At 42.7% G+C, this 20,028-nt stretch overlaps 1 protein-coding gene across 2 annotated transcripts in view; it reads left to right on the top strand.

The window, feature by feature from the left end:
• LOC118385395 (noelin-like) overlaps positions 1–20,028 on the top strand; it is a 56,258-nt gene that overhangs the window by 33,019 nt on the left and 3,211 nt on the right. For both annotated transcript variants that reach the window (XM_035772515.2, XM_035772514.2), the window contains exons 2-5: positions 86–235; positions 3,834–3,989; positions 6,129–6,348; positions 11,920–12,026. In XM_035772515.2, the coding sequence (XP_035628408.1) occupies positions 86–235; positions 3,834–3,989; positions 6,129–6,348; positions 11,920–12,026 (633 nt within the window). The remainder of the gene's footprint in view (positions 1–85; positions 236–3,833; positions 3,990–6,128; positions 6,349–11,919; positions 12,027–20,028) is intronic.

Below are 20,028 nucleotides of genomic sequence, written 5' to 3'. Positions count from 1 at the left end.
TCCCTGAACACCTATCCAACCCAACCCTCCCTCCCGCTCTTTCTCTTTATCTCTCTCTCTTTATCTCTCTCTCTCTTTCTTCCAGGTGTTGCCAGCGAACCCAGAGGAGTCGTGGCAGGTGTACAGTTCAGCCCAGGACAGTGAGGGGAGGTGTGTGTGCACCGTGGTGGCACCGCAGCAGTCCATGTGTTCACGAGATGCCCGCACCAAACAGTTGAGGCAACTGCTCGAGAAGGTAACTAAAACGGAACAAAATATATAAACGCAACATACAACAATTTAGAAGATTTTACTGAGTTACAGTTCATTTAAGGAAATCAGTCAATTGAAATAAAGAAATTAGGCCCTAATCTATGATTTCACATGACTGGGAATACAGATATTGTATGCGTCTGTAGTAAGGTAGGGGCGTGGATCAGAAAACCAGCCAGTATCTGGTGTGCCTCATGCAGTGTGACATCTCCTTCACATAAAGTTGTTCAGGATGTTGATCGTGGTCTATGGAATTTTGTCTCACTTTGTCTCACTAATGGCTGTGCAAAATTGCTGGATATTGCCGGGAACTGGAACACACTGTCTTACATGTCGATCCAGAGCATCCCAAAGATGCTCAATGGGTGACATGTCTGGTGAGTATGCAAGCCATGGAAGAACTGGGACATTTCTGGGACGTGCATTATCATGCTGATATGAATGGCACGACAATGGGCCTCAGGATCTTGTCAGCGCTTCTCTGTGCTTTCAAATTGAGTTTGTTGTCCGTAGCTTATGCCTGCCCATACCATAAACTCACTGCACCATTGGGCACTCTGTTCACAACGTCGACACACTGCTCACACACACAGCGCCATACACATTGTCTACCATCTGTCTGGTACAGTTGAAACTGGGATTCATCACTTCTCCAGTGGCCGTCGAAGGTGAGCATTTGCCCACTAAAGTCGATTACGACGCAGAACTGCAATCAAATCAACACCCTTGTGAGGACGACGATCACGCAGACGAGCTTCCCTGAGACGGTTTCTGTCAGTTTGTGCAGAAGTTCTTCGGTTGTGCAAACTCACAGTTTCATCAGCTGTCTGTGTGGCTGGTCTCAGATGATCCCGCTGGTGAAGATGCCGGATGTGGGGGTCCTGGGCTGGAGTGGTTACACGTGGACGGACGGTGGTTGTGAGGCCGGTTGGACGTATTGCCAAATTCTCTAAAATGACTTTGGAGGTGGCTTATGGTAAAGAGATGAACATGACATTTTCTGGCAACAGCTCTGGTGGACATTCCTGCAGTCAGCATGCCAATTGTGTGCTCCCTCTGGCATTGTGTTGAGTGACAAAACTGCAGATTTTTAAGTGCCTTTTATTGTCCCCAGCACAAGGTGCAGCTGTGCAATGATCATGTTAGTTTTATCAGCTTCTTGATATGCTATACCTGTCAGGTGGATGGATTAGTCTCAATAAAAGGGATGTAAACATATTTGTTCACAAAATTTGAGAGATAAGCTTTTTGTGCGTATGGACATTTCTGGGATATTTTATTTCAGCTCATGAAACATGGGACCAACACTTTACATGTTGCGATTATATTGTTGTTCATTGTATTATTACTTCATGCCCAAAGCAACACTAACCAATGACCTGTCAAGTCTCGCCTCACAGACTTCAATGGACTTATTCGACTACCCCACCACCACACAACCCACAGACAGCAGCCCACACATTCCAGCAGCAGTCCAAGACAACACACTATTTCAGCACCCTGCCTTAACTTGTTCAGCACCAGCTCCACAAAATTCACCCACATTTACTCCTCCAAAAATGCTGGGTAAAAAAAAAAAACACACATGAGTTATTTAGCATTGTTTTCTTGAACATGCATTGACAATAAAACACAACAGATGAACCTGAGTGATGTGACTTTCCATAACTTTTATTCAGATCAGTGTTAGGAATGTCTGTCACCTTACCTACATTTCAGCGAAGTGAATAGGACATTTGATTCAAGAAATCCTTTCAATCGCATGGTGTTTTTGTTACTCGTGTTGAATTCATTTCCGTTAACTCTCTCGGAGTGAAAAAGACGTGGGAAGGGTGCCACGATCATATATTTCTCCGCGTGATTTGTAGCAGGTTGATTTTTTTTTTAGAGCAGTTTGTCTTACTATCTATTGATCTTCTACTATACAAAGATGAATAACTCAACATTTTCTAAACTAATCCAATCACTAAGGGTTTTGATTTATCGCGCCCGTTGCTGAGATGGTTGTTCCAGTTTAGATGGTTTAGGTACTGTAATCGTCTTTGTTATGTCCGCCATCATAGCAGTCATTCTGAGTGCAGGTTGTGGGTGATAAAATAATCAGGTTGTTGGATATTCTCCCACTGGTTTGATTCTGATAGTAATTACTTACTGCTTCACTGACTTGTTGGTTTTACGGAGCCTGTGAGTCAGGATTTTCAGATGCGAATGGCCAGGATAGCTGATTGCCTTACGAAATGTATTAAATATGGTCATAAAGGTTTTTACATTCATTTGAAATACTTTCACTTAGGTAGTCACGTGAAGGCTTCAGGGGTAGAACGTTCTGAATGTAACAACCATGTGTCTCTCAGTAACAAACACAGTCATACTGTGGGTGGGTATTTCTTACATTCATTCGAAAGGCATGCAGGCAAATAAGTAAACACAGCTTTACACCCTACCTACAGTGTTAAAATAACACCCCCAGTGTTAAGTGTTTAAAATCTAAACACCTTGTGCTGAATTAACATGTTCTTGTGTTATTAAAAAGTGTGGCAGCAAATTAACGTGTTCTGGTATGTACAATCTAAACGCTGTGATGCATTTGGATTGGAATTCCAAATGCCTTGACGTGCTTAAAAAGAGTTTCACAGAAAAGTGTTTGGTTGTGTTTAGATGGTTGTCACCCACACCCACCTGCGGCCCCATCCTCATCCGCCCTGTTGTTCATGAGACAAGAATGAGAACCCGGGAACCAGTCAGCCACTAATGAGTTCCATGGAAACCTCCACGGAGTCACCGTGGAGTCACTGTTACATCACCGCACACTAGCCAAACAACACGACAGATGATGCAAGCCAGCTCAATGCACATACAGTGCAGCAGGGATTTACAAACTCGGTCCTGGGGTCCCTCCCTTGGGTGCACGTTTTGGTTTTTGCCCGAGCACTACCCTAGCTGACTCAAATAACCAACTCATCATCTAGCTTTGATTATTTGAATCAGTTGTGTAGTGCTAGGGCCAAAACGTGGGGGGGGCGGCACAATTTGGAAAACCCTGCAGTACAGTGCTTAGAGAAGGAACAATTACCAAATGTTTGTGGTATTCATGATGCATGGTTTCTGCTGTTTTGGCTAGCAAATGGTAAAGCTAATCTCAAAATAACCCAGAGTGTATCAGAACAGTTGGTGAGTGTCCATAGTATTGCTCGAGCTGCCAATAAGTATGATTGACACATTAAGATCTCTCTTCATTAGACTAAGTGATTTGTTGTCCAGTCACATCTGTGGACTTGTCTGTGGCATACGACAGGCAACTAATAATACATAGCATTATTATGGACAGGTATAGAAATAGAGTACAGTACATACAAGAGAGGATCAGGCCCATTTTTGTGCCACCAGTTAGTACCAATCAACGATTTCCCACAAAGCTAAGATGTGCTCTGCAGAAGTCAGACTCTGAGTCCAGACCATAGAAATAGAATTGCTAGAATGGGCATCCTATTCAAGTCAATGTTCTGTGATGGAAGAATCGGTGGCCATATTTGAGTGTAGGCATACCCATCTCCATGTCTTCCCTGTTCTCCCCAATGTAGGTCCAGAACATGACCCAGTCCATCCAGGTGCTGGACCAGCGGACACAGAGAGACCTGCAGTACGTGGAGAAGATGGAGGTGCAGCTGAGAGGTCTGGAGACCAAGTTCAGACAGGTGGAGGAGAACCACAAGCAGAACACTGCCAAGCAATACAAGGTACAGCAGCAGACCAGTACACCTACACCCACCATGCTGGGGCTATAGGGGCCATCACCGTCACCACCACTCATCTGATCAAAACCACCTCCATCCACCATGGATTGGTTTATGTGTGTGCCCACTGCCCACTCTGGATATGGTCCAGCATCAGATGATAAACAACGACATTCTCAATCAAAGTCGTGGATGTGCTGGGCCCCTCACAGATAATCAATGGAGAGCACTCCCAAAAATGTCCATTTCAATACTTATGTATTACCCATGTTTGACGGATGAGTATTGATATTGAACCATTGGAGTGCTGCAAATTTCCTTCTTCTACAGTTCGCCTGGAGTGCTTTTCATATTCTCAGGGAAAAGCTCTCAGAATTGAATGCATCAGTATGTGTCAAAATGAATTGTATTGGGACTTAAGACTTTTGAACAGGAACATTTGGGAACCTCTCTTACCGAGAAACAGTCTTCTTTCTCCACAGCAATAACCATTGCGACAACAACTACCACTGCCACTAATACTAGTAACGATAATGAATTATAGTATATGAGCTGGTACTGGGGGGATTCTAGACCATTCAGTGGGCACATGCAAAAACTATCATCAACCAGATATTAATTCATTGCTTAGCCTTCCCTTCCTTCCTTCCTTCCTTCCTTCCTTCCTTCCTTCCTTCCTTCCTTCCTTCCTTCCTTCCTTCCTTCCTTCCTTCCTTCCTTCCTTCCTTCCTTCCTTCCTTCCTTCCTTCCTTCCTTCCTTCCTTCCTTCCTTCCTTCCTTCCTTCCTTCCTTCCTTCCTTCCTTCCTTCCTTCCTTCCTCCCTCCCTTCCTTCCTTCCTTCCTTCCTCACACTCCTCACACTGCTTCCTTTTAAATGATTATCGACAATGCAAGTTTATAGCACCCCTTTTTTTTATTGATTGATTTAACTAATCAATGAAAGAGTAGATCCACCAGTAAGGTGGTAGCTAACCAACTACACCTTTTAAACCACATAATCATTAAGCTGCACCTGCACATTGGTGTTACTTTCCTGGCATTCAGAAAAGCACATTTGTACATATTGTACGTCTCAACGTAAACAGCCGTGTCGATGACAATTTGCGAAACAACAATTTCCACCCCCTGCACTCCTTTCGGCGTGTGTACATTTCCAATGCATGCCCCCCACCTTCATATCACAAATGCAAAAAATCAAAGCCTGTTTAACATGTTCTCTAATCCAGTGTGTGCATCACTGTGTGTGTTGTTTTGTGTCTGTTCGATAGGTTAGTGAGCTAGATGTCAAAAGTATGTTATTTTCTTGCTTGCAGGGCTAACTTTAGGACATGTAAAGAGAGAAGAAGAGGCAGGTCAATCTCATGTTCCACCTGAACTGGGCTACCACAGTACTGAGCATCAAATAGTTCATGAGTGACCTTTAGCACCTTTAGTACTACTACTAAGAAACCCCACCTACCGCCTTTCCCAACCAGCCAGTCTACCTACCTATCTACCCACCACTGGTCACTTCCTGCATGTTACTGTTGCAATGTTTTCCATCCAAAAGCTTTTTCAAAAGTAAACATTTAGTTATTTACAATGATTGATATTGTTGTTTTGATGATTATGATTATTGTTGTTTTACTTTAGTTTTTTTTTTTTGTCTATGTATATTTGGTCACTAAAGACTACCACGTACTTACAAACATTAGTGAGGATAAAATCCCAGACACTTTGTTGTGTGTGACATGTCGACGCATGTAACCTTTTGGAGATGTTGCATTTTAAACGATTGATGACCAATAAAGCGCTTTCCCAATTGTTTCCTGGTGTACTGGGAGCTTGTGTTTAACGCAGCGGCTCGTCTCCATTAGGATGGAGCCTCCTGCTATCTCGCCGATACGGTGGAACACACACTGGGTTTGTTCCCTCAGACACACACACACACAGGTACAAACACTGCACACACACACACACACTAACAAACAGGGTGCTGTTACAGAGTTGTGTATTGTCAGAGAGTCAAGATAGGCAAGGCTAGAGTAGTCAGGGCCAGATAGGTGTTTTATCTTTTATTCTTTTGCTGCTTTTTTGGAGTCTCTTATTTTTTTTGTTCGCCAAAAGCATGACACTGAACCCAGCTTATTTTAATCCTTTCAGGCCATAAAAGCGAAAATGGAGGAGCTTAGGCCGTTGATACCAGTGTTGGAGGAGTACAAGGCCGATGCCAAATTGGTATTGCAGTTTAAGGAAGAGGTCCAGAACCTGACGTCAGTTCTAAGCGAGCTCCAGGAGGAGATGGGAGCCTATGACTACGAGGAACTCCACACCAGAGTGTCAAATCTTGAGGAGAGACTCCGAGCATGCATGCAAAAATTAGGTAGGCGGAGAAAGCTTCTGACACACACTCACACGCTATGGCTGCGTTTTACACAGGCAGACCAATTCAGATCTTTTGCCAAATAATGGGTCTTTTGACCAATCAGACAGGCTCTTTTGACAATAATTGGGCGAAATATCAGAATTGGGCTGTCTGTGTAAACAGCCTTTGCACACTTCCAGTGTTCATGGACAAGTTCTTTATAGTTTTAGACTAAAGTGAGAGCTTCAGGCACATGTAGTACACACCTCAGAAACGTTCAACATCAAGGCGCACAGTGTACGCAATGGATACACCTGAAAATAAACACACAATCCCTTTTTTTTAACACATTTGAAACACACCTTAGCTTCTTCAGAGATCTCATGAGCGGACAAAACTATCACATACATGTTATCTGTGCATTATGTCTATCTTCCACACAGGTGTTTCAAAACAACTGCTTTTCAATACTCTATAGGCCCACCTTTGTTTGATCTCATTTTAAGAAAACAGGATCCCATATGTTTGCCTCAATCTAGCCTCTGTTTAGCCAATGTGGTGATTGACAGCATTGACAGCATAGACGAGTTGTATGCACAACCTACGCCCAATTTTAAAGTGTGATTCACTTATTCGTAAACATATTCTGTCACACGTGTGCTGAACACACACACATTACTTCCTCTCTGCAACCTACACACTCTCACTCACCCTCATTTTCTATTTCATGTTCCCCCCTTTATTTGACAGTGATGGCCCCCTGCTTACTACCAGTACATGATTATTCGAGCACCGGTCGTGGTGTCGTCACTCACAGCTTGTGTCCTCAAATTGGCTCCCTTTTTCCTGCAACACCTATAGTGCGCTACTTTCGACCAGAGCTCTAAGGGCTCTCTGGTCAAAGCACTATATTGGGAATCGGGTGCTATTTGGGACACACGAGGAGATCAATCCACGTGCAAATCCTCTTATCTATGTAGAGTTCTGTGAGGATGAAGAGACACAACTGCAGGAGACAGTTCACCCAGCATACAGTAGTAGTAGTAGTACGAAACAATGAAATTAAATGATTTCACCGCTTTTAAAAGGAAATGCCAAAAATGGCTAAAACATTGTAAAATATTCGTCTATCTCTGTCAGGTCCACATTGGGTAGACATCACTAGAAACACAGGATCTATATTACTTCGGTTTTTTATTGGATGGCGGTTATTTTTCATTCCTTAAAAGTCAATAGTCTGATCTCTGCTCAGGCAGTAGCAGACAAACAGCCAGACAATGTTCCCTCTGCTCCCTATACCGTAGGCCTACTGTCTTCAGTCATCCTATTTAGCTAGGCTAGCCTGCCTAAGTATGCTAGGCTAGCCTGCCTAAGTATGCTGCATAGCTGTCTGCCCGAAATCATTTGACTAGTCCCGTCACTCTCTCTCTTCATGGTGCTGTGTACTTTCCTCTCTCATACGGTCTGTGTGTATCCAAGGTAACACAGCAGGCATAAAAGTGTATCCTAGTGATGGGTTGTTTGGTTGCAAATGGCTCATTTTGACCAGCTGTTTTTGGTGAGGCTCTTTTTGGTGAACGTCGGTAACCGAATCCCTTCGGTGAAAGAGCCGTTCATTTGGCTCCCTGATTTCCATACGTGCTACTGCTTTTTGAGCGCAAAACAACGTTTTTCTTCAAAGAAGTTACAAAATATCTCCCCAAAGAGGGTGAATCCTCACTGCAGAAACAATAAATAGTGGGAAGAGCGCATCAATCTGGTCCATGCCGATTTTGTCAGTGCCTTAAAACAGGCCATCTAATCATTTTGCCAGGTAAAAAGAAATTAACTCGCATTTCATGATCTGACATAATGGTAACCTACCTTTTGGGCTTTACATTGGAGATTTGCCTTTTTTTTAAATGGTTCTAGATTGTTTTTGTTTTTTTAAACGAAGAGCCATTTGGGAGCCAATTGAGCCCTCTCTTTTATGTGAACGGTGCCAAATGAGCCGGCTCACTGAAAAGACTCGGAATGTACATCACTAGTGTAAAAAAAAACAGCCGCAATGGATTATGGTCGTTGTAGTTAACTACCATGTTTCTGCGCTGAACTAGGCTAAATATTTGCTTCATGAAAACTATAACTCCCTTCAGACCAGTGTCCCACTCTCTCGTGAATGATTTAATTTCTCTCCAGAGAAACCGCGCGTTGGGCTCAGAAAAAAACATAACTAAATGGAATCTAGGACTGACCTGAGCAGGCTAAACAACTAGGTTGGCACCAGGAAACAGCAAATGGAGGGGAGAGAGATTGAGATAAAGAGAGAGAGAGAGAGAGAGGGGAGAGAATAAGAGATAAATAAAAAATACTAAATCATAGAGCGACTGACAAAGAGAGAGAGCAACTCCGGAAAGGAGAGACATGAGGGAGTGATGGAGAGGGGCATAGGGAATGAGTGAGCATGGAGAAATAGTGAAGGAGAGAGGTAAAGGGAGAGCAAGAGAGCGAGAGGGAAGGTGAGTTAGAGCTAGAGAGAGAGAGAGAGAGAGAGAGAGAGAGCTGAAGGAGAGGGAGAGATAAAGAGAATGGATCGCTGAAGGCCTTTCCTTCAGGCTGTTTTGTGGCAGATAGAGTAACAGTAGCTGTGACGTTGGCGACACAATGGCCATCCATCACGGGGACATGGCATCTCACAGGGATATAATCAAATAAATAAATCATCCTGTAGTGCTCCGATTGGGCCGGTGAGGTCCCTTGTTCTGCAGGACAGGGCGAACGTGCAGTAGCTCCTGTCAGACCTGGGTTTAAATACTATTTGATATATATTTTCAAATTCTTTAGCTGGGCTTGATTGAGCTAGAGTAGTTGCAAAAGTGCCAGCCCCGGCCATCTGGCGCTCCAGGCAGGCTAAAGCAAACACCATTTTTGGGTGAAAGATTTTAATTAGTTTCTGAACCCAGGTCTGACTCCCGTGTGTGACATCACAGGGAGTGGAACGACACCATCACATAGTGATGGATAGAGCAGAAAGGCAATCTCACCGAGGTCCCCAGGCACCGACAGCTCTCTCTCTCTTTCACTGCTACACATAGCCCGGCTATACCTACATCTCGCCCCCTATCACTGCTTCACATAGCCCGGCTATACCTACATCTCGCCCCCTATCACTGCTTCACATAGCCCCCAGACACTTACATCTTTCTCTATCACGCTCCTTCTCCCTCCCCCTCTCTCGCACTCTCTTTTCTATTGTCTCTATATTTTCACTCTTAGAACAAAAAGGTGCTATCTACAACCTAAAAGGGTCCTTCGGCTGTCCCCATAAGAGAACCCTTTGAAGAACCCTATTTGGTTCCAGGTAGAACCACATAAGGTTCTACATGCAACCCAAAAGAGTTCAACCTGGAACCAAAAATGGGTTCTACCTGGAATCAAAAAGGGTTATCCTATGGGGACAGCCAAATTTCCATTTGGTACCCTTTTTTTCTAAGTGTAAACATTACATCATTGCTCTTCCTCTTTATCACTGCGGTCCTTTCTCTTTCTTGCCTTCTGTTATTTCTCTTTGTCTCAGTAGACAATCCTCCTACTCTCCTATAGTCCTTCTTTCTGACCCCAGCTCACTATATAAAACCTAAAGATAATAAAAACCAGTCTTCTCTCTCTCTCTCTCTCTCTCTCTCTCTCTCTCTCTCTCTCTCTCTCTCTCTCCCTCTCTCTCTCTCTCTCTCTCTCTCTCTCTCTCTCTCTCTCTCTCTCTCTCTCTCTCTGTTCCCTTCACACTAGGATCAGGCTGTTCCCTCTTTTGTGTGTCCACGTTCATTCACTGATTCGATAATCCTCAAATCATCATTCCATTCCACAATGACTGACTGATGGTGTTTGGGTTATTTCAATGTTATAGTCTAGTAGTGATTTCCATTAGATTTCCCCTAGTCTAGCTCTGGTTGGCTGGAGCCATATTCAGGCCAAGAGGGGATTAGATCAGACCCGATGTGCATATTTCTCCCAGAGGTCCAGACCAAAAGGTAATCTAAAGATAGGAACGATTAGAGGAAATTAATAAAGAAATAAAGGTCCAGATTATTACTATACTCTGGTACCCCCACTGAAGTGTTATGTAAGGGGCTGGTGGTAGTGGTGCTTGTTTGCCCATGTGATGTTGCGTTTGTCTCGCTGCTGCAAATGCTGAGGTGTCATAGTCACAGCCATACACGTGAGGGCATGGACAAATAATACACACACACACACACACACACACACACACACACACACACACACACACACACACACACACACACACACACACACACACACACACACACACACACACACACACACACACACACACACACACACACACACACACACACACACACACACACACACGCAGGGAACACACAGGAATGTGCACGTTGTACGCAAACCTCTCTACTTGATATATGAAATGTTTTATTTTATATAACCAATATGCTAAAACACACAAATGATCCAGTTTTCACATCAAAAACATTCAAAGTGTGACTGTGAAAAAAAGGAACAGAGTTGTCACAGAAATTGTGAGAGATGAAGATGGTCATGTGAGGGTGAAAGGAAAAGTAAAAGAAGGAGCAGAAATCTATATTGAAAAAAATCTATGTATATATATCCTATAATTGCATTTCACAACCACTTTATTGCCAGAGAGAGAATGGGAAAAGGAGGGAGAGAGGGATAAAGGTATAAAGGGCAAGAGAAGCATAGAGACAGCGAGAGAGAGAGAGAGTATAGTTGGGGACGGGACCAGATAGCAGAAATGAAGATATAGTGAGAAAATGAGACCTTTTAAATGTATAGATTTGTTTTTGCCCATTAACATACAGAGCAAGTTCAGTGATATTTTTTTTGAATGAGTTTATTTATATCGAATTCACCTTTGCCTCGTCAAAACAAAGTGTTATGTCAATTTAACAAAATACTGCCTTTCAAATGAAGGAACAATAATGTCAGTGTGTGTTTGAGCTGTTTGCTCATTAGCTGACATTAAGATCTAACCACAGAATCGAGGTTGTTCCCCATCTGTTTCAAAATAACAGCCCATTAGTCCAACTACCTGGCTGTCATCGGGGAGGGAGGCACAGCCGAGCGTTCAGAGCTAGATATGTCAACTTCACATTAGCACCTCAATCAAGCCTAATTAACGACATGCTCAGCTCACACAGCTTAGAACAAATGGAAGCAGGAGCAACAACACAATCCTACACAACTTGAATAACAATGAAATCTCTCTCTCTCTCCATCCCACAGACACAAACACAGACACAAACATAAGCACAGAATACCAAAGACCATTACAGGACCTTTATTCTCTCAAGATGGCAGACAGATGGAGGATCCAACATAGACACACACAGCAATAAAATACACACATTCCATTCTCCTTTTGTGATTGAAGGCTACAGGTGCATGTTTTGTCAATTATGTTATAATGTGCAAGTGCAACATGCTTTCTTTATTACAGCACGCTAGACAATATAAACAATACAGATGTGCCCTTGAATGCTGAGTCTCTGAGAAGTATATGTTGTATCTATGAGAGGTATTTCTATGTCCGTTATTCCTTCACAGCATGTGGGAAGTTGACGGGCGTCAGCGATCCTGTCACCATCAAGACGTCTGGATCCAGGTTCGGATCCTGGATGACTGACCCTGTAGCACCGGAGGGAGATACACGGGTAAGACACAGACAATCAATCTAATTTATTTAGAAAGCCGGTAGGGTAGGAAAGACATATCAATTCATGATATCTACCAGTAAATGCTAACTAAGTCAACAACTGGATATGCAACCAGGTATTGAAAAAGTTTAGTCCGCATCAGGGGCGTAGACATGGAGGGGCCTGGGTGGATCGAGGCCCACCAACTGGGGAGCCAGGCCTTTACAGCCCCACCCAATCAGATTGATGTGGTTTAAACATTGTTGTGGACTTAGACCATCAATATTTTTTGGAAAATCTGAAAAATCTTTAGAAAGACAAACAAGAAAACCATAGGAAAACATAGGATCTTTCACCCAGGGTGCCTTTCCATTGCTGGGCAGGCCGTTTGGGAATTTTCTGGCAAAATTAGAGTATTCCCAATTCTCCAGGTACCACTACACCACTGCATAGGGCCGATGGAAAGACAGCAGTCACACACAGCATGATATTAAAGGATAAGCAGTCCATAAACCTCGACATAATAAGCCAGTAGGTCCCAATCATGAGAACACAAAAACACAACCATGAACTATTTCCCAAACTAAATGTACAACTATTACTTTCCATTGCAAAAAACACATTTCACTTTTATCACACAAAGTAACCAGTGAACTACAGTTTAAAGTGGACAGCCTCCTGAGTAGCGCAGCGGTCTAAGGCACGGGTCCGATCCCAGGTTGTGACGCAGCCGGCCGCGACCGGGAGACCCATGAAGCAGCACAGGCTCCTGTGGTGGGCCTGGCGCCTGCACACTGATACATACGGTCGCCAATTGGATGGTGTTTCCTCTGACACGTTGGTGTGGCTGGCTTCCGGGTTAAGCGAGCAGTGAGTCAAGAAACAGTGTGGCTTGGCAGGGTCGTGTTTCTGAGGACGCTTGTCTCTCAACCTTTGCCAATCCCACTGACAGTGTTTTAACAACTATGCAGATATGAAACAAACAGACAATCATTATATCAGTCAAAAATATCAAATGACCAGTTTATGCTACAAAAACAAACTTTATAAGAAGCTTTAAAAATAGGTTATATTTGACTCAATGTTCCATGACGTACACTAAGGCATTGTTGGCAGAATAGATGGATGCAGTTCAATGCATGATAAATATAATTCACCAATAAATGTCTTGGTAATCCCAAAAATGTTGCTATCAGGTTGTAAATCACAGCTGGTTTGGTACATGCTGCTTCCATTCGGCATGCACTGTTTCAGTTTCAATGACTCAATATTCTGGACAAAAATGGACAAATGTAACTAAGGCTAATACAATCAATGATCACAGGTCAGTCAAAACGTGGCTAATAGACTAGCATATAAACTCAGCAAAAAAAGTAACTCCCCTTCTTCAGGACACTGTCATTCAAAGATAATTCATAAAAATCTAAATAACTTCACAGATCTTCATTGTAAAGGGTTTAAACACGGTTTCCCATGCTTGTTCACTGAACCATAAACAATTAATGAACATGTACCTGTGGAATGCTTGTTAAGACATTAACAGCTTACAGACGGTAGGCAATTAAGGTCACAGTTATGAAAACTTAGGACACTAAAGAGGCCTTTCTACTGACTCTGAAAAACACCAAAAGAAAGATGCCCAGGGTCCTTGCTCATCTGCATAAACGTGCCTTAGGCATGCTGCAAGGAGGCATGAGGACTGCAGATGTGGCCAGGGCAATAAATTGCAATGTCCGTACTGTGAGATGCCAAAGACAGAGCTACAGGGAGACAGGAAGGACAGCTGATCGTGTGGCAGACCACGTGTAACAACACCAGCACAGGATCGGTACATCCGAACATCACACCTGTGGGACAGGTACAGGATGGCAACAACAACTGCCCGAGTTACACCAGGAATGCACAATCCCTCCATCAGTGCTCAGACTGTCCCCAATAGGCCGAGAGAGAATGGACTGAGGGCTTGTAGGCATGTTGTAAGGCAGGTCCTCACCAGACATCACCGGCAATAACGTCGCCTATGGGCACAAAGCCACCGTCGCTGGACCATACAGGACTGGCAAAAAGTGCTCTTCACTGACGAGTCGCGGTTTTGTCTCACAGGGGTGATGGTTGGATTAGCGTTTATCGTCGAAGGAATGAGCGCTACACCGAGGCCTGTACTCTGGAGCGGGATCGATTTGGAGGTGGAGGGTCCGTCATGGTCTGGGGCGGTGTCACAGCATCATCGGACTGAGCTTGTTGCCAGGGTAGACATCCTCCTCCCTCGTGTGGTACCCTTCCTGCAGACTCATCCTGACATGACCCTCCAGCATGACAATGCCACCAGCCATACTGCTCGTTCCGTGTGTGATTTCCTGCAAGACAGGAATGTCAATGTTCTGCCATGGCCAGCAAAGAGCCCGGATCTCAATCCCATTGAGCACGTCTGGTACCTGTTGGAATGGAGGGTGATGGCTAGGGCTATTCCCCCCAGAAATGTCCGGGAACTTGCAGGGCCTTGGTGGAAGAGCAGCAAGAACTGATTTTGACCCCCTCCCCTTTGTTCAGGGATGCATTTTTCCATTTCAAGTGTTAGTCACTGGTCTGTGGAACTTCTTCAGTTTATGTCTCAGTTGTTGAATCTTGTTATGTTCATGCAAATATTTACACATGTTGAGTTTGCTGAAAATAAACACAGTTGCCATTGTTTTTTTGCTAAGTTTATGTTTATGTAGCAAACTAAAAACACGTAGCCTAACGTTAGCTACTGTAGATAGCTAGCTAGCTGCTAGGAGGAATTCATGCCATTGGAGAAGTTGGTGAGTGACTGACTTTTTCCCCTCGTATCGTTTTTTGGTGGTTATACACAGCTAGAGATACAGGTGTCATTTTGTTAGCTAGCAAGAACTTGAACGACTGTTATCCAGTTAGCATATCTCTTGCATTTGCAAATTCACTCTGGCTATCTGCTCCGACTTCAGAGCACTCTCGTTTGCGTGTACCAGAGCGCAGAACAACTGATTCATTTTTGAACGCGCAACATCCACTGAGTATGACCGGTATCAATAAACATAGGCAAAAAAGTTATTTTTTAACTTGCTCCAGATAACATGTAAACAGCCTAACCAGCTCTGCTACGATGAGTAAAATAGTCAGAGTGAGGTGTCTGGAAGTAGCTAGCTAGCAAGCTAGACAACTTTAGCCATTTAGCTTGGGTGCTTGGTTGCGTTGGCTGTCAAGCTGCAGAAGGACGAGAAAGCTACAATTCCCCATTGTTTATCATTGGAATTTTGACAGTCAGCTAGCTGAAAAAGTTTGATAGGGTTTATCTAATGTTCCTTCGTTAGATTTCGCTCATCTTGCTCTGGCTAGCATTAGTTGTTGATCTTGTTGTTGTTGATGATGTGCATAACAGAGAGAGAGAGAGAGACTACCTTTTCATGGTTGTTTGATCAATAGGACTGTACAATTCCCAAATGTTAGAGGACTCCTGTGGTGTTTACATACAGTATTTGCAGAAATTCATTCACATGTATTTTATGGCTTTTGGTGAATGTGTTCTAATGATCTAAAGTCACACTGTTGTAACTGCCTGTAAACACACAGTCCAGTTCAAAGTGAATGGCAGGTTTGTGTGACAAATGGCTTTTTTGTATAAAGGCCTACTGTGGTTCTGATTGGCTACAGCACACTGGTCTGTGTATACTCTGGTCCTGGACAAGACATGTTTCTACAGTGCCTTGCGAAAGTATTCGGCCCCCTTGAACTTTGCGACCTTTTGCCACACTTCAAACATAAAGATATAAAACTGTATTTTTTTGTGAAGAATCAACAACAAGTGGGACACAATCATGAAGTGCCACCACCATGTTTGACAGTGGGGATGGTGTGTTCAGGGTGATGAGCTGTGTTGCTTTTACGCCAAACATAACGTTTTGCATTGTTGCCAAAAAGTTCAATTTTGGTTTCATCTGACCAGAGCACCTTCTTCCGCATTTTTGGTGTGTCTCCCAGGTGGCTTGTGGCAAACTTTAAACAACACTTTTTATGGATATCTTTAAGAAATGTCTTTCTTCTTGCCACTCTTCCATGAAGGCCAGATTTGTGCAATATACGACTGATTGTTGTCCTATGGACAGAGTCTCCCACCTCAGCTGTAGATCTCTGCAGTTCATCCAGGGTGATCATGGGCCTCTTGGCTGCATCTCTGATCAGTCTTCTCCTTGTATGAGCTGAAAGTTTAGAGGGACGGCCAGGTCTTGGTAGATTTGCAGTGGTCTGATACTCCTTCCATTTCAATATTATAAAGCTTGGGAAATCTTTTTGAATCCAAATCCGGCTTTAAACTTCTTCACAACAGTATCTCGGACCTGCCTGGTGTGTTCCTTGTTCTTCATGATGCTCTCTGCACTTTTAACGGACCTCTGAGACTATCACAGTGCAGGTGCATTTATACGGAGACTTGATTACACACAGGTGGATTGTATTTATCATCATTAGTCATTTAGGTCAACATTGGATCATTCAGAGATCCTCACTGAACTTCTGGAGAGAGTTTGCTGCACTGAAAGTAAAGGGGATGAATAATTTTGCACGCCCAATTTTTCAGTTTTTGATTTGTTAAAAAAGTTTGAAATATCCAATAAATGTCGTTCCACTTCATTATTGTGTCCCACTTGTTGTTGATTCTTCACAAAAAAATACAGTTTTATATCTTTATGTGTGAAGCCTGAAATGTGGCAAAAGGTCGCAAAGTTCAAGGGGCCCGAATACTTTCGCAAGGCACTGTATTTAGTTTATTTGCGGTGTCTGTTGTCCAAATGCAAGGCCGCTTTCCCACTCTATATTACTATAGAATTTTCACAAATGCCTTAGTATACATCATTCCTAAACATTCTATGAATTTATGAAAACGTGAAAATTACCATATTTAAGTGGTCGCTTGTCAGAAAATGTTTTTAAAGTGTCATATTCTGCCAGGGTGTGTATATGAACAGTTTTCATGTTATGAATAAGATTTCATGTTACTAAACTGCTTTCAGTTTCACTTAAAATGCAACAATGTTTCACACAAATTATTTTCAAAGAGATGTCTAACCACAGCAAACACGCTGCAATAAAAACACAGTTCCACTCACCAGATGATTTGAAACTTAACTTCTTGTTGAAAGTTATTCTTGAAAAGGGATTAGCAACGACATCCTCTTTCAAAACACCTGCTGCATCCTCCTGCAAACTAGCCGACAACAAAAGCTAGCTAGCTTGACCATGGGAAAACTACTGCTCGCTATTACGCAGTGACCTGTTGACCTTCAAAAAGGCAGAAGTTTCCTTAAGTTTTTTGGTCCCACGCATTAAGTCAAAATGTGTTTTATTCCACTTTCACTCCAAAATGTTGCCCTAATACACTTGAATGGCACATGGCTTATTATTATAATCATTAATTTATAAATCCTTAGCCCTTCTCTGAATGTGCAGAAGGCCCATTGTTCCCCACTGTGTTTGGGTTAGTAATACTTTGTAGAGTGGCTCTATTTTCCCCCAGCATGCATTTATTCACTATTCTGAATGTCTAAAGAATCCATATGTTGTTCTGAAATATGAACACAGAAATACTGGACGTTTTGAACTCTTATTATGTGTTGATTTGACAAAATTGCAATCATGGTCTTGATTCACATTTTCCTGGTCTCAGTCTTGCCTCTGTCTCACTTTAGGTGGTCTCGACACAATACTGGCTGAGACACACACACACACACACACACACACACACACACACACACACACACACACACACACACACACACACACACACACACACACACACACACACACACACACACACACACACACACACACACACACACATATAGTATATATACACAGACACAAACACACACACACTTCAGCCATCCATCAACATGGTAAGCCCAGCTCCATTAAGGTAATGGTTTCATGACCTTGGTACTGTGTTTCACTCCTGTTGCTACTGGAAGATCAGACTAAGTGCTTTACAACATTGCATTACCCTCACTCAGATCATGCACACACACACACACACACGTTTGTTTTACTATCCTTGTGGGGACCAAATAATTGAATCCTATTCAAAACCCTATTTTCCCTAAACCTAACACGAAACAAAAAACGGCTGCATGTGTGCGCCATCGTGCACCATCGTGAATACATTTATTTTGTCCCCCCACACCAAGCGCGATCACAACACGCATGTTAAAATATCAAAACAAACTCTGAAACAATTACATTCATTTGGGGACAGGTCAAAAAGCATTAAACATGTATGGCAATTTAGCTAGCTAGCTTGCACTTGCTAGCTAATTTGTCTTATTTAGCTAGATTGCTGTTGCTAGCTAATCTGTCCTGGGATATAAACATTGAGTTGTTATTTTACCTGAAATGCACAAGGTACTCTACTCCGACAATTAATCCACACATAAAATGGTCAACTAAATTGTTTCTAGTCATCTCCCCTCCTTCTAGGCTTTTGCTTCTCTGGACTTTATATGTTATATTCTTCAGGAATCAATGGGTACATATCATTAATTCTCAAGTGAAAAATGTAGGTAGCAACTGCAGATTGCCACTTTCAAGGGAAAGTAATTACTTTACTGTGTTTGGGTAATCCAAAAGTTACGTTACTGATTATAATTTTGAACCGGTAACTGTAACTAGTACATTTAGAAAGGAATCTACCCAACCCTGGTAACGACGGACCATGCACTATAAAACCGGATAAGTTTTGGCTTCTCAAACATCTTGTGGTGGAGGAATCCTAATTAGCTCGGTAATATAGATAATTAAGATGTCTTATCTGTATAATATGCTTATATAATTGAACTGTTGAACTCTTGTTATTAGAATGTATCACTTCGGACTCTGGTGTTGGCAGTTGCACTTCACCCCTCATATGGGCCTCAGTCACCTGGGGTCCAGAGAGCGTAGGAGTCAGGCTTGTCTATCACATGTCCCTGGTGCTATGCAGAATATCCGAAAGATAAGAGGACAGGAGGGAACATTCTCTTCATGTGTGAATGTCTTTACCTATTTTAAACCATGTGAAGGGATGGCTTGATGGGGAACCAATTACTTGTCTCCACAATGTCTGTGCACCAGTCACTTCCTCCTTTTGCCTTGGGGGAGAGAAGGTCTGAGACAAGATGTGTGGGGTAGTGTCTGGAACCATTATACGTCATCTCTGATGTTGCACCTATCCTGGGATACTGTATGACCCAGAGGCTGACTCACCACAGGACTTTACAATTGATTTATTCCATAGAATGAGTTGGTGTTTATGTACTGTGAAGTACCAGGGACAAGATCTTAGGGGCCTAACCCGGTACAATGAAAACCGTCTTCATAACAAATGCTATCTGGCTGGGGGGTACTCCTTTCTCACCTTGCGACCCATTCCATACATCTGTTGTTTGTCATGTAGACTAAGAGGGTGTATCTGCTAGAAAACATATTTGGCATACTTTGTATGTCAGAGCTACTCGCCACAATACTCAAAGGTGTGGAGTCGACCAGCCTCTTTATTGTAGAAGCAATTACTCTATGCTCCTTTATTAATAAGGTTTGAATAAAGTAATATCCTGATTGGTGATTGACCTTGTCTCTCCTCATTATTGATTAGAATATCCATGACAACCAAACAAAAATAAGTTAAGAAACTTAAATAGCTGAAGTGAGCTGCACTACCTTCATATGAGTAAAACAAATGTATTTTGTTTGAGTAAGGTATACTTAAATGTAACGCCACCACTAAGCCACACCTCCAATAATTTCCCAGTGTACCTTGCCTTTTCGATTGAATTGTAGAGGTACAACCCATGAATGCATTTGTTCGTGACAGTAACAGTAACAGTAAAATGTTCAGTCCTGTTGCCTTCACTAAGTGAGTTTCTAGACTAATGTTATTGTTATTATTGAATCATTACATGTATATCATAAGGCTCTATACAGTGGCCAGAAACTCATAGTCTATAGGCTGTATCAGGCCTGCAAGTAGGGTTGAGAA

Source organism: Oncorhynchus keta, chromosome 6 (assembly GCF_023373465.1).
Source record: "Oncorhynchus keta strain PuntledgeMale-10-30-2019 chromosome 6, Oket_V2, whole genome shotgun sequence".
Lineage (NCBI taxonomy): Eukaryota > Metazoa > Chordata > Actinopteri > Salmoniformes > Salmonidae > Oncorhynchus > Oncorhynchus keta.
The sequence above is the reverse complement of the archived record's forward strand: the minus strand, read 5'-3'. Positions and strand labels throughout refer to the sequence as shown.